The 14,857-nt window shown below is 44.7% G+C and overlaps 1 protein-coding gene across 7 annotated transcripts in view; it reads left to right on the top strand.

The window, feature by feature from the left end:
- Positions 1 to 14,357, top strand: part of TBX4 (T-box transcription factor 4) — a 40,413-nt gene extending 26,056 nt beyond the window's left edge. For all 7 annotated transcript variants that reach the window (XM_062012395.1, XM_062012400.1, XM_062012399.1 and 4 more), the window contains 4 exons: positions 6,004 to 6,156; positions 8,828 to 8,916; positions 9,445 to 9,686; positions 10,955 to 14,357. In XM_062012395.1, coding sequence (XP_061868379.1) covers positions 6,004 to 6,156; positions 8,828 to 8,916; positions 9,445 to 9,686; positions 10,955 to 11,577 — 1,107 coding nt within the window. In that variant the 3' untranslated portion in view covers positions 11,578 to 14,357. The remainder of the gene's footprint in view (positions 1 to 6,003; positions 6,157 to 8,827; positions 8,917 to 9,444; positions 9,687 to 10,954) is intronic.
- The last annotated feature ends 500 nt before the right edge of the window (positions 14,358 to 14,857 follow it).

The raw sequence follows: 14,857 nt of genomic DNA, 5'->3' as shown, positions 1-14,857 counted from the left end.
TAAACCCATCCATAATGTCTTACAGCAGATGTAAGAAATAGTGGTGCCCAAATAAATTATCAAGTCCAGCATGAAGTGTAAAAAACACTGGCAAAAAAACCCTCAGCAGAGCTGTGTGTCCCTGGGGATGGGATGTGTCTCACAGGGATGAATAGATCTGAGTGTGGAATTGAAATAGCTGGGCAAGAAATGACCAGTGGAGCTCTTAGTTGAAAAGAAGACTTCCATCTCGTGTTAAATCTTTTTTATTGTTACATTACTGGTTTATATGAGTCAAATGTGGCAGATTTTAGTAAAGTTTAACCAGAATCAGATCCTGGAATTGTCTTCCAGTCCTGGGTGGGGAGCTGGCCTGGAGAAGGACAAGCAAAGAGGTTGCCACTTGCCAAAGCTGTTTGGTGTGTGGGGGTGAGCTGAGGCAGTGCAGCAGCTGGATGAGGGGCATGCTCTGATGCATGTCTCAGCTGCCCTGCCCATTCAGAAACAAATGCTCACCCACTAGTGTGGAGGGAGTTCTCACCAAAGCTGCATCACAAGGCCAGGAAACCCTACGACGTATTTCAGCTGACATTAGATGAAAAAGGACCGAGGAAAAAGATTTACAAATCCCAGCTTTGGCCCTGTATTAAGGAACAATTTGTCTGAGCTCATGTTGAATCTTTTCCCAGGATTTTCCAGCCTTTTTTTTGTTGTTCCCCTATTGTGTGGCTTGCCAGGGCAAATGTGTGGGTTTGGGAGACTCCTCTTCCAGCAGCCCAGTGGGGATCAGGGCTGGGAAGAGCCCTGGCTTTGAGCACAGCCAGGTAAATCCTTTCCTGCATGTGATTATCAATAAATAGCCTAAGGTTTAGGTAATTTTAGGGCTAGTGTTTTAACTGTTGAGAGATTGTCTGAATATAGTGTTTTATTTGGTTGAACTCAGCAATTTTATGGGTGTTTTCTGATCTAAGTGATTCTAGGGTTTTAGGTGCTTGCCTTGGGGTGATGCATCTGCACACTCTGAGGTGGATGCAATGAGGGCAGCTGTCCTGGGGCACTGACACAGTGCTCCCATCTTCTCTGCTCTGGAGACATCCCAGTGAGGCAATGCCTGTACTGATGCTCTGTGCCACCTCTGAACCATTTAGTTGTAGAGAAAAACCAGGTTTGGGATGGTTTATACCATTAAACACCTTAAATATTAACAGAGATGAGCTGCAGCAGTGGTTGGGGCTGTGGAAGAGCCTTACTGATTATTGTGCTCTGTTTTCCATACAGGAGACTGAACTGTCAGGTTTTTTGTTCTGGTCCTTTGTGGCCCAGCTCAGTGTCCTGGTGTGGGACAAGGGCCAGCCTCAGCTCAAAGGCTTTTTCACTTTGAAAGAATAGAAGGAAGGAAGAAAGAAGCAGAAAAAAAATGTTTTAAAATGAGAGATTTTATGTTAGTTATGTGATCCCCTGGGAGCAACCATAAAATTATATGGCTTTTTCGTAGCCATTTACTATTCAATATAAAAAGGGTAGTTGCCATGACAACCACTGCATCATATGACATTTGATACCCTGGCAAAACAGGGAGTGCTCTTAAATCAACTCCCCAAATTTCATATGAAAGTAAATGCATTTTACTGGTGATTTCAAGGCAAGTTTGCCTCGTGACAAGCAACACAGCACCAGTACCCCACTAAGCTCTGGCCTCTGGGCCGGATCCTGCAGAATGGCAAATGTCTTCAACCCTGAAGCCGACATTACTCAGCAGTGTGTGAGTTCAGATGCTAAATGAGTGTGTTTTCCTAAGTCAAATGAAATGGAAGGAGCAAATGACACCATTTAAATTTTTTTTAGACATTTGTTGCTGTCTGGGGAATGCCAAAAAAATAAAGAAGTTGAGCTATATTACAGCTTAAGTTCCAGTTGCCAACTGTGTGATCAGCACAAAGGAGGGAGACAGGGTGGGTGAAAGGGGGAAAAAAAAAAGAAGATGTTTGTGTAAGCTCACATTTGCCTTTGGAGCTCATCTCCCTCACAATCTGGTCCACACGTGCGACGTTGAGGGGGTAGAAGTGACATCACCCTTGAGATCCGTTTTGGCTCCTCTCTGGCCAGCAATAAGGCAGCTCAGCAGCAGCACAGGGGGTTGTGGGGAGACAGCCCCAAGAGCTTCAGGCTGTGCCTCATGTGACCTCCTTGGGAGGCCAGAGGTGTAAAATGGGTCTCAGATGCCAGAGAAGCTGTTGGGGTCTGGCACGGTGCAGCCCGAGGATGGTCCCCACTGTCAGGTCCCCACAGTAGCGCAGGTTGTTTGTTACAGCCTCTCAGTGCCATCCACACTGATGCCCTTACAGAAAGTTGCAGTTACCCACAGGGGTATTGTTTTAGCAGCCATTTTGTTGCTTGTAAAAAGGTGTCTTTTCCAGTCACAATGCTTGGATGGTGATGGTGGGAGATGGCATCCCCACGGCCCCTCACGGCAGGATGGCGAGCCAATAGCCACTTCCTAAAGTTGAGCTTGTCTCTCTAACATGAGGATTCTGGCAGGTAAAGCTGTTTGATTTACCTTTTGTTGGTGGTGTTTCTGTTTGGTTTTTTATATATATATATATATATATATATATATATATATATAAAAAAAAAGTGTCTATTAGACTCCTAAATCTGGCACCATCTCGTGCAAGCTGAGCTGTTTCTTTTGTAGGCAAATAGATGAGACCGCCACGTTGTGGAGAGGCTTTCAGTTACCCAGCCAGTGTGCCTCAGTGCTGCTCAAGAAACACTTTTTTCCAGTTTCCCTTACTCATTTTGTATCCTTGTCCTTTATCACATTCAAATTCCCCTCTAACCCATGCACCAGTAACTATTTACTGTAGCAAGACAAGGCAAACACAGCTTCTTCTTTAATACCCAACCTATTTCAAATTACCTATGTTTTGTACTGGAAAACGATGCAAAAACTGCCTGTGATGATGTCTGACACTGACTTAATCTCCCCATGCTCTCACAGTGAAAAAAAAGAAGTGCAGGAAAGATGAGTGTTGCTGTTTTAGCAGCATCTTTGAGGCTGAGAGCTCCCACATCACCGTCTGTCCTGCACGGTGCTGTCGCTGAAGCCCAGCACAGCCCAGCACAGCCACTCTCTGTCCTGGCAATTAAAATACTTCTCATTTTTGACACAATTCTTTAAGTTAAGCTTTCCACTGATGGTCGTCATTGGAGTGGAATTTACATTTGTTTTGTGTATTTTTAGCTAGTGACCAGTTTTCCACAGCAGCCTTGAAAAACTATTTAGCCTGAATTGTTGGCATTTCACTTTGCAGAGGCTCAGCTTTTGCAGCTGAGGTTGGGAGGCTTTCTTAAATATCATTTTAATGATTTGTAGGGTTTTTGAATGCACAAGGCCTACACCAAGAACAAAGAAGGAGGATGTGTGTGTGTGTGTGTGTGTGTGTGTGTTCTATACACGAGCTACAGTTTGCTAGCTTGTGAAACTTTGGTTGTGACTATATGGTGAAATCGATGTGAGAAATCACTTGTATCTCAGGCACAGGGAGGCTGTTACAAACAGCATCATGACTTACCATTTCCATCTCCAGTTTGCTGTGCTGACCACTCTGCCAAATAGCTGAAGGGATTGTTCTTCCTCATATGATAAAGGTGCATTTGTTGTGTTGCTGGAAGCTGTTCCCCATCCGTGTCTGCGTATGTGGACTCGATGGAGTGACCTCCAGGCTCTGCAGCTCTCATGGCTATCAATCATGTTTGGTGCTCAGTGATGGCTGTTTGGCTTTGATCTGGCACATCTCAAGGGAATCTCCTTTCATGGTCCCCCCCACTCAAAGAAAATCCAGCACTTTCCAGTAGGTAGTTACAGGGGAACATGGGCAAATATTCACTTTGGTGGAAGGGACAGAAATATCCAATCTTATAAATGCAATGGCTAAATGAAACCCTTTTAGGGTTCCTCTTCTCTAAATACCCCACAGATCTCAAGCAGTTCACCTTGAACCTCCAGGCAGGTTTGCAGCCACAACTGAACATCTGTCAGAAATCTTTTTCTTCATGTGTCTGTCAGGCTCCAGAACAGTAATGTCTCCTTCACACTGGACAGTGTTTGGACACCTTGGGTTTAAAGAGACTGTAACAAAAAATAATAACAAAAATGTTTTTAAGGGGATTATTGTATCCTGGTAGATACTATTTTGAAGGGAGAATACAGACTATACATCCAGAGCACACAAAAACTTGAGTTCCCAATTTTCTCATTGGAAAGCTCAGTTTGAGATTGTTTCTTCATCCTGCTGTTGACTTGTGCTCGCTCTGGGGACAAGTCATCCATCCTTGTTAGACCTGGGCAGGTAGGGGCAGGGGATGAGGAGACCTCAGCACACCCCAACTTCTGCTCCAGACAACATTATTTAGCAGCTTGGCTCAATTCTTAATTACTCATGATTAAAATTCCCCTTCTTATGAAAGCCTCACCCCTCTGACGTTATTGCCTTTGTTTTATGAGTGGCTGATGTCTGAAAGCAGAGAAAAAGGCTCCAAACCCAAACCTGAGCCGACCCTCTCAGATCTACACCCTGCACATCAACAGCTGCAAAGTGGTTAAAAGACTTGATGCAAAGCTGATAAAATGCCAAAAATTCCTCATTCTCTCTCTCTCTTGGGGAGCAAGGAGGGTTGTCTGGAAAATGTCAACAATAAAAATTGCATTTAAGTGGTATATAATGCAGCCAGCTACTGTGGGCAGAGTTACACACAGCCAGACAGAGGGGTTTAAAGAGCACAAGCTCCAGCCACTGCCTGCTGTCCCAGTTGGAGCACACAGAGCAGAACTGCTGTAAGCTCAGCATGTATAGGCACGGGATGGAAAGAGCTTCTCAACACAAAAGCCCATCACAGAGCAAATGTCTTCTGTTTCTTGATAATTCTTATTTAAAATTGGCTAAAATCACAACTAGCACAAACTGATGTTGCTCTGCTGCATTGTGTACATCCATCCATCCTTCCTTCCTTCTTTCCTTTGGGCACTCCATCCAGGTCAGCCTGCCTGGTCTCTAGGACCAGCTGGGTTCAATTTAAGGGAGAATGGGCTCAGCTGAATGCCAATTTAGGAGAAGAAGGGATTGAAAATGGTTTTAGCAAGAAAACAAGAAGGTGTGAGTGTTTCTTCTTTGCCTAGTAAAAGGAATAAAGGCTTTTCTTAAAACCATCCCAGTTCTTAAATGAACTTCTGTTTCTTAAACCCCATTTTCTTCTGCAAAAGGGCACATACCTTCTTTGTGGAAGATCGGTGCTGAGGAGCCAGGCTGGGAGGGGCTCAGCCCCTCATACCCCATCAGAGAAGCCTGGGCTGTGCAGTGCCTCTGGGCTGTACAATTCCTCTGTTCTCAGCCCTTCCTCACCTCCCAGAGTCCTGACATCGTAAAGCATTCGGCTCACAGAGACTCGAGACGAGGGCAGGAGCTGCCAGAGGTGCCCGGACACAGCCACCTGCACAGAGCTGCTGCACAAACAGAAGGGGACAAAATAAATCTCCTCATTTTTGTAGTTTTCTTCTAAGAGCAGATAAAAGAAAAACAGCCTGCTGACTTTTTTCCCCCCTCCCTTGTGGTTTATGTGATTTTTTTTTGACTCTGCTAAACTGTGTATTTTTCAGCTCAGTAAAGTATTTATTAGCAATCTTTATGGGGCAGTCTGCTGGTGAATTATATATATTGTACAGCTTCAGCATGAGCTGGGAAAAACCATTTAGGACTTTTTTTTCCACCCAGACTGACTCTGTCCAATAGCAATAAGAAAATGAGAGTTTACCAGGAAAGCTTCAAGTTCACTTCTGCTTGCCAGAGCAGCAGATACCTTTTCTGTCTTGGTTCATGTGCGTTTATATGTCATTTTCCCTTCTAATTTGAAAGCAAAGCTAAAGCTGAGCACTAGTGGGCTTTTGTGTCCTGCTTGTAAAGTCTGTCTTGTCTTTTAATTTTTTTTAAACTGGATTTCTCACTTTGGTATCAATTGTTTTTTCAGATCATTCTTAACTCAATGCACAAATACCAACCGCGGCTGCATATCGTGAAGGCGGATGAGAACAACGCTTTCGGCTCGAAGAACACAGCCTTCTGCACCCATGTTTTTCCAGAGACCTCCTTTATCTCGGTGACTTCCTACCAGAATCACAAGGTAAGGAGCTTTTTCTTGGCTAAAAGGGTTTAATTTCTGTTAGTGGACTTTTGAGACTTGCAGCCTCTTATCTTCCAAACGGCAGCGACGTCGCTGCTGTGCCGTGCTGGGACGAGCGGGAGCTGTTTGCTCAGAGGCAGGGGGACAGCCTATTGTGCTGCTGTTGTGCTGCAGAAAATACCTGCTTTAAATGACAAGTTTCCATCCCAGCCTTAAGCCAGAGTGACAAGTCAGGGGATGCAGCTAAAGAGCAGCATAGGGCAACAATATCTTGGCAAACCTGCGAGTGCAGACTGTAATGAATCGTCTTGCTCCTGAAAGCCAAGATGTCATTCAAAACAGCAAGCAGAGCTAATAATGAGTGCTAAAGCTTGCTCATAAATCTACAGTGAAAAGTAATTACAGTCTGTGTGTTTAGTGAGACATAGGAGGAATGTAACCATAAAAACACAGCTCTGTGGTTAGCACGTGAAGGCAGGAGGGGCTTCGGGTTTGTTTTGAGGGGGGAATATAAAGTACAAAGGGTTTGGTTCTGTGTTGTGGGTGTGTCACAGACACCCGTGGGGTTTGGCTTCTTTTCTTTGTGCATATTGGGAATGGTGGCAGTGGGTAGCATACTGTCTGAGGATTCTACCAGCCCATGTTACTAGCAAGATGGGCAGCAATGTGACAGCTAATTGTCAGCTCCCTGTTACAGTGGGTGAATTGTCACTAGGACAGGGAAAAGGGAGGATGCCAGGCAGGGGAGGGCAAGGCTCTCTTTTCTCTCCTGCTACCCATTTGCCTGCTGCTGCACAAGCTCCTTCTCACCTGCAGCTTTCCTAAAGATGAAGCCTGACTGCAGGGTTATATGAGGGTTAACTGAAGTTTTTTAAGTACATCAGGATTCGTAAGTAAAGGTGCAGACCACTGGAGCCCTCCTGTCACCTCGAGTGGGAAATCTGCCATGTGTTACTGTATCAGCTCCTTTTCTATACATTCATAGGAAAATACTAGAGGAACTGGAACATATGTGAAATTCTTCCTCTCCAATAATCTGACCAGACCTTTTCCTCCTAAGTAGGATGCCTGTGTGCCCTTTGATGCTTGAACATAGGGTCCTTGCAAGGTTTTGCAATTAGCGAGCCCTTTAAAAGACTCAGAGCAGAAATATGGATGTATGTTATGGGCAGACAGGGTGAAAAGGAAAAAAGAAATCTCTCTTTTGACACTAAAGTGAATCCTGTTTGAAAAGTTGTAGCTGTTGGTGTAAAATGACCAGTTGCCCAAACGTGGTTAACCAAAAAAGGCTCAAAAGAGCTTATTTAATACCTACTTAAAATGTCTCACGTGTCAATAGTGCCTTTCATCCCTAAGGTTCCCAAAGTGCTTCATAAACTTAACACTTCCACTATCATTGCTGGGGGGAGGCTGGGGGCTGAGTGGCAGCACAGGGTGCACCTGATAGATTTAGGGAAAATGCCTTACATGAGCCCTAATTTCTTTGCAAAGTTGCTGCAAGGTGCCAAAGACAGAAGGTCTCACCATGATCTCACTGTGGCTTTGAGACTCCCACCTGGGTTTGGTGATGCCAGGGGAAGGTGACAAAGGGGGATTGAAGCCTTGATTCTGCTCATGTCAGAGGAAAACCACAATCACTACATAACAAAATTAAATTAAGATGTTTTCTCAGGAGTTTTTTTTGCTAAATGTTGGTCAGTTATAGCTACACTTTGCAAAATCAGCCCAATGCAGAATTGCTGGTTATCCTGACCACTAAAATCAGATGCAGGCTGGCACGAGCCTGTGGCTGGCTAGCAGCAGGCAGCAAATAGGAGCCCAGAATAAGAACACAGACCCAAAACAAAAGTGCTGATTATCAGTGAGGACAGGAATACAGGTTTCCTCAAGTTTCAGTTCTGTGTTCTTATTCTGGGCTCTTGTTAGTGACAATATATTTGTCTGATTTAAAAGATTTTCTAAGTCTCCATTTTTTGAGACCTCTATTCCTTATGGTGTGGCTCTCCCTCACTTCCTAACAGTTTTATTTATCTTTAATTCTTCATTCAGTCATTTTTCCTCTGTGAAAAGACTTGTAACTCAAATAGTGAAATCGCTTTGGGCAAGGGGAGGTTGCTGCCTCTTGCAAGAACTGCAAAATGCCTTAATATTGACTTAGACTACCACGGAATCCCAGCATGATGACGATTGGAAAGGCCCTCCAGAGCTCATCCAGCCCAAGCCCCTGCTACTAAAGCAGGTTCCCCTTGATCAAGGGGTGCAGGAACATGTCCAGGGGGGTTGGAAATGTCCTGAGAAGAAGCCTCCACACCCTCCCTGGGCAGCCTGGGCCAGGGCTCCCTCACCTCAGCACTGAAGCAGTTTTTCTTTATGTTCCTGTGGAACTTCATGTGTTCCAGCTTGTAACTGTTAAAATCTAGACTTAATTCTGATAGAGCTCAGCCTTTGTAAGGGAACTGTGAAAGCCCTGCCATTTCAGGAAAATTCTGCCTCTCAGCACTGAGTGCAGAGCTGCCACCCCTGCCACCATGTCCTCAGATGGCTGAAGCTCCTGTGGACTCTGCATTTTGCACGGTGTCTCCCAGGGCATCAGGAGACCTACAGACCCACAGCTGCTCCTTCTTTTGCTCTAATCTTTTTTCAAACTCTTGATGGTTTCATTCTTTTAAAGATAACCCAGCTGAAAATTGAAAACAACCCCTTTGCCAAGGGATTCCGGGGCAGCGACGACAGCGACCTGCGCGTGGCACGGCTGCAGAGGTACAGGCCTGCGGGGGGATGGCTGTGAGGGAGGGTCTCCTGCCCAGCCTGGGGGGCTTATGGGGCTGCTGCAGTCTACACATGTGTGTGCCCTGAAACCATGCAGCTGCTCTGGGCATGCAGTGGCTGACATGCAGCCGGCCTTCAGACCCATGCCCTCTGCACAAATACAGCCTTATAGCTGGGCTTCAACCCTCACCCTGCTGCTGATGTGCTGTACTTCTTTGGAAGAGAAGAACTTAAAAGGTGCCTACACCATAGGGGCATCACATGTTCTAGTGTGAGGGCATTGGGACTTTTAATGCCATTTATACCCCTGAAAAAGCATTCCCGTAATTCAGTGACACTCCGTGTGCTGTCGTAACCCTTGCCCACACCCAGCAGAGTGTGATCAGCATGAGCTCATCATAAAAAGGGTGTTGAAGTCATGAGATGGAGATGCTCTAGGGAAGCCAAACCAATATTTCATCTTTCTGTTAGTGCTGATTTCTGCCTAACCAGTAATAATTTTTTTCTCACCTCTTTTAGCAAAGAATATCCAGTGATTTCCAAAAGCATCATGAGGCAGAGGTTGGTGTCCAGTCATGGTCAGCTTTCAACAAAGCCAGATGTCAATCCACTTCATGGGAATCACCAGACCCTCCAACATTATCAGTATGAGAACGGTGCTCACATGCAATTTGCAGCTTCAGATACTCAAGATCTGCCACTCAACACCTTCACAGCACAGAGGGATTCAGGGCTCTTCTATCACTGCCTAAAGAGAAGAGGTAACTTGAGTTTACAGATAGAAAAATATCACAGCAAATAAACCTCAGAGAACGAGTGAAGTGTTTTGGAGGGTCAGGGCATTGGATTTTGGGGTAGTTAGTTATTAGTGGTTTTGTCAGACTGAGTCAGAGCTGAAAAAAAGAATCAGAATGTATAATTCAGATGGCCCAAAGCCATGTTGAAAAATTATCCATCATTAGAATCAGCTGAATTAATCATTGTTTGGTGGAGGCCTTATCTATCCTGGGATGTTCAGACATTGGCAGTAGCATTAATGAAGTTATACACGTTCAGCTTTTTTCCAGGATGAAGCCATTAGCAAATCTCTCAGTGTCTGCAGCTTAGTGGGACCAGGGTAGGTGGGTGTAAGCATCCCTTTCTTCTTATCCACTAGTTCTCAAGTTTAAGTGAGCTATAGCTACATTCTCTTAAGTCCAGCACCAGATGAGATCACAGCATGTTTTAAGTTCAATGGAAAAAATTTGTACAAAAAGAAAATCCTTCTATTTGTGTGTCTCATTGGCCACTAATTCCTTTAAGCTGTGAGAATCCTCTGATCATGGGCAAATGAAGAATCTAACAGCACCAGTAATGAGGACTATAAGGGAAATGTGTAATTTTAGCAGATGTTTAGTCTGCAGATGAATTCACTAACTCTTCCAGTGAATATGCCTAACAGCTAACAGAAAGCTGCTGGTGAACCCTGCCGTAGGAGAAGGGCTACAGCTCAGTATGAAGCTGAGGGGAAGGACTGATGACTGGGAAAGGGCTCCTTTATCTGGAGATATTTCTGCAGCTTTGGATGTGAATATCTGGGGAATGTATGGTCATTTTTGTAGTGACAGGAAGGCAGCCTGCGATAAGCCCCTTTAAGAGACTTCTTGAATTTGTCAGGAGTAGCACTGGAAGAGTGTCAGGGACCTCTGTTATCTGGATGAACAGTGAAGTAATCTCTGATTCGAGAATTGTAGCCCAAGTCACTCACTTAACCTGATAAATGTCACCAGAATGCTTTGAGGCTGAGGGGATTAGCCTGACATTTGCAACACAATGTCTTTTTGATGTTGTACATTGTCTTTCCAACCTGAAATGGTTTGACTGGATTAATCTGAAGGAGAGCACCAGTTGTTCAGTGAAACGATCACAGGTTGCATGCTCAGCTCCTGAGGGGCCTCTGTAAAACCACTCCAGGCTCTCAGCAGACTACTGTGAAACGACTTGCTCTGGGAGCTGCTCCTAAACAGGCATTTGTTGTTGTTGTTTGCAGAAAGTGCTCGGCACCTGGACCTGCCCTGCAAACGCTCCTACCTGGAAGCCTCCTCTTCTGTGGGAGATGATCACTATTTCCGTTCCCCGCCTCCGTATGATCAGCAGATGCTGAGCCCTTCCTACTGCAGCGAGGTGACCCCGAGGGAAGCGTGCATGTACTCTGGCTCGGGGGCTGAAATCGCTGGGGTCTCCACAGTTGATGATTTGCCACCTCCACCTCCTCCCTTGAGCTGCAATATGTGGACTTCTGTCGCACCTTACACCAGCTACAGTGTTCAGACAATGGAAACTGTCCCTTACCAGCCTTTCCCTGCTCATTTCACTGCCACCACCATGATGCCACGGCTCCCGTCCATCACGGGTCAAGGCTCACAGCCACCAGGTACCAGCCACTTCAGTGTCTACAATCAGCTGTCCCAGTCTCAGGTTCGGGAGCGCGTTCCTTCTTCGTCTTTCCCAAGGGAAAGGATGCACCCATCTGTGTGTGAGAGAAAACCCCCCTCTCCACACCTAAACACAGCGAATGAATTCCTGTACTCACAAAGCTTTTCCTTGTCGAGGGAGTCGTCGCTGCAGTATCATTCAGGGATGGGGACTGTGGAGAACTGGACTGACGGATGACTCTGACGGCCAAGCGATGCCACAGCCAACGTTACTGCTCCAGGACAGTGTTCAATCAGTGTTGATACCTGTGGGTAACTTGCACTTCGGTGAGACAAACGTGCATTTCCAGAGGGATTTGTGTGGGTGAAGAGCTTGTATCTTCAGACACGCAGAGAATTCCATCTCCTGCCTCGGTGGGCTGCATTCATCAGCCTCTTACTGACTCCTGAATAAATTAATTCTCACATCTCCATTACTGATCCCATAAAAACCATCTTCATGACTAACAAGTAAAGCAGCTGGTCATTTTCTCTTGCTTGTAATATTAAACCTACATGAGCAGATTTTGGCTATTTGGGGGGGGGGGAGGGGGAAAGAGCTTCACTTTTATGGTACCGGGTTCATGAAGTCAAAGCATCCCAAATCTCAAAGGCAAAAAGTGATCCGTTGGGTAATGTAGTTCAAGGACTGCTGTAGCAGCACTTGTTTAGCTCTTTGGGGTTTTTTTGTCTGTAGAAATTCCTTCCTCCTCTGGAAGTGACGGAGCCGTGGGGGCCGGCGGGGCGGCTCAGCCGTGGGCTCAGGGAGCTGCGGTGCTGCTCCGGTACTTCCCCGGCACAGCGCAGGGTTCGTGTCATGGTGCAGAGAGGAGAAGGCACCGATGCACAAATGTCTCTTCTTCCCCCCACACCACCATCCTTCGTGGCTGTGGGAAATTTAAGTGAAGCGTTAACACTCGAGGCCAAACAGCAAATTAATTGCAGCATTAGGAACAGACCCAGTGTCCTCAGACTCCCACCCGTTGACTGAATCACACTTGCTTATTGCAATATATTTATGAAATTTAAGCTTAAAAGTTGCTAATACTTTCCAGAAATGATTTCTGTATTTGCTGGTCCTTGATTTCTTTCGTATTCAGCTGAAATGTGCCTTTTGTGCTATGTTGTTTTGTTTTCTTTTGCAGCTATCTCAGACAGAATTGTTTTGAGCATAAAGGAGGCAGAGAGGTATATTTTCTGAATTGTGGGGTGGGGTGGGAAGAGTTCCCATTACCTGTCAGGCTTCACAGTGTACAAATATTTGTAGAACAGGTAAAAATCTATAACCAGTGTATACATTGCTACTGTTGTTTACTGTGGAAGTATCTTGGACTGATTTAGTGCCAGCTTTGCCTCCCAGAGGGTCCCTACAAAGTAAGGAGGGATCACTCGGTGCCAGCTCAAAACTGCCTTGAGTGGGGAAGCAAGCTGTGCTCTTTCTGGAACAAAACTCCCATTGCCTTCACTTGTAAAGCTCCTGAGTTGGGATGATCAGGAGCTCAGATCCTCCTGTCTGCAGCCTGTCCATCCTGCCCAGCTCCTGGGTGACACTGCCCCGAGGGATGGCAACGCAGAGGTGATGCTGGGAGTTTGGGTCCACTAAAGAGTGCAGCAATGAAGCTCTAATCAGGCACAGCAGGGTTTTCCTCCTTGCTCATTGCTTCCCAAATGGGCAAAAGCTGGAATACAAACGTGGAAGCTGGGAGGTACTTCTAGGTTTGGATGAATCCATCCCAATGAAAGGGCTGGTGGATGAGGGCAACAGTACGCAGTGGGACAGCCCTGCAGCCACTCAAGGGAAGGTCACATTTCAACCAGGACGAGCTCAGACACCCATTCAGCAGACTCTAGGTGTGACTGGTGTGGATTTTGTAATCAGATTTTTGGCAATCACTACAATTTTTGCATGCTGAATAGCTATTTATATACATATATATTTTATATATATATATATATATAAAAAATATATATATATCACAAATGCAGGCCACGTGTCCAGTTCAGCTTTGCTTTTTACAAATGAAATACTTAATAAAAATGAATGTTGCAAGGGGGTTTTTTTTTTGTTTTTTGGAAAGACATCTATTTAAGATTTTTTTTTTTTTTTTAATTACACACCTTTGATGTAAAAACTAAGAATTGGTTAGATAAAAAAACATATATACTACAGATAAATCTTTATTAGAAACCACATTAGCTACAGGTGGTATGGAATTTTTTAAATGTTTGTTAAATAGCATGGACATTTTATTTTACTTATCAGAACATAAAGTCATTTTACTACTATAAGCTGTCTCTGGGTGCATTTCAATGAGTATAAAAGTGTTCTGTGGTGAATTACTGGATGCCTCATCTGTCTTCTGTCTCCTATACCAGTCTCACACTTTCCTGGGGTGCACTTGACTCTTTTTATACCATCTTACAGATACACCATCAGACTTCAACCACTCACAGCACAACTGAAGGGGGTTTGGGTTAGTTGTGGTATCTTGTGTGTGTCTGAACACTCTTTTTAATGGTGTCATAGTTTAGCAAGGAGCAGCTTTTGCTTGGTAACGGGGGAGCAGGTTGCAGTGAAGACCCAGTAAAAAAGTTCTTGGCCTCTATGGATACATGAACTGACCTGCACCACATAGTACCAGGTGAAGTTGAAAGCATCCATAATCTTATTATCATAATGAGAGCACCAAAATGATGTTCCTGTATTTACATGCTGACCAGTTACAATGACACTAGTGAAGAATTAAAGGTTGGAGGCAATGGGGAGAGGTCTGAGGGTGTCTCAAACCATCATTTGGAAAGCTTGGTTCATTTCTTATAGTGACACTGAATCAACATGAAACCAGACAAATGCTGCCACTCTTAACCTAAAAAATAATGAGGTCAGCAGCCTAGAGATCTACTGAGAAGCTGGACTGGATCCTGTGCTTGCTTTATAAAGCTGATCAACAGAGCAATAAAGTCATTTTTAATGAATAATCATTGCTTCTATTTTTAACCGTTTTCTATTCATCAATGCAGTATTTATTAAGGCAATTTAAAAAGTAACTCCTGTAAGAATTGTTCCAGCAGCTTTCAGTTAATGCAAGAGATGTAAAGGAGACTTGAACATGTCATTAATCCAAGTTTTAACTTGTGAGCACACAGCAGGCCCTGCTCTCAGCTCTTGTAAAGAGCACACCGAGGCTCAGTCTCAAACCAGGCCCTGGAGCTGAGCAAATGTCCTGGGAAATGCTGTGGCAAGTAACAAGCTTTTAGGTATAAAAATAGTACATGGTATTACTGAGTACAGGACCTGATTGTAAAAGGCTGAGTTAGCACATAAACGTGCAAAATTTGGATATATGCTAATCTGGTCATCTGGGCTCCTTTTATAGTCAATGGAGAGAGATCAGACCTTTAGATTAACACGGGATGAATCATTCTCTAGTGATGATCTTTTTCCACTCAGAGAGGAATCTAGCTCAGCCATTTAGACT

The sequence above is a fragment of the Colius striatus genome, chromosome 20 (assembly GCF_028858725.1).
Source record: "Colius striatus isolate bColStr4 chromosome 20, bColStr4.1.hap1, whole genome shotgun sequence".
Lineage (NCBI taxonomy): Eukaryota > Metazoa > Chordata > Aves > Coliiformes > Coliidae > Colius > Colius striatus.
The sequence above is the reverse complement of the archived record's forward strand: the minus strand, read 5'-3'. Positions and strand labels throughout refer to the sequence as shown.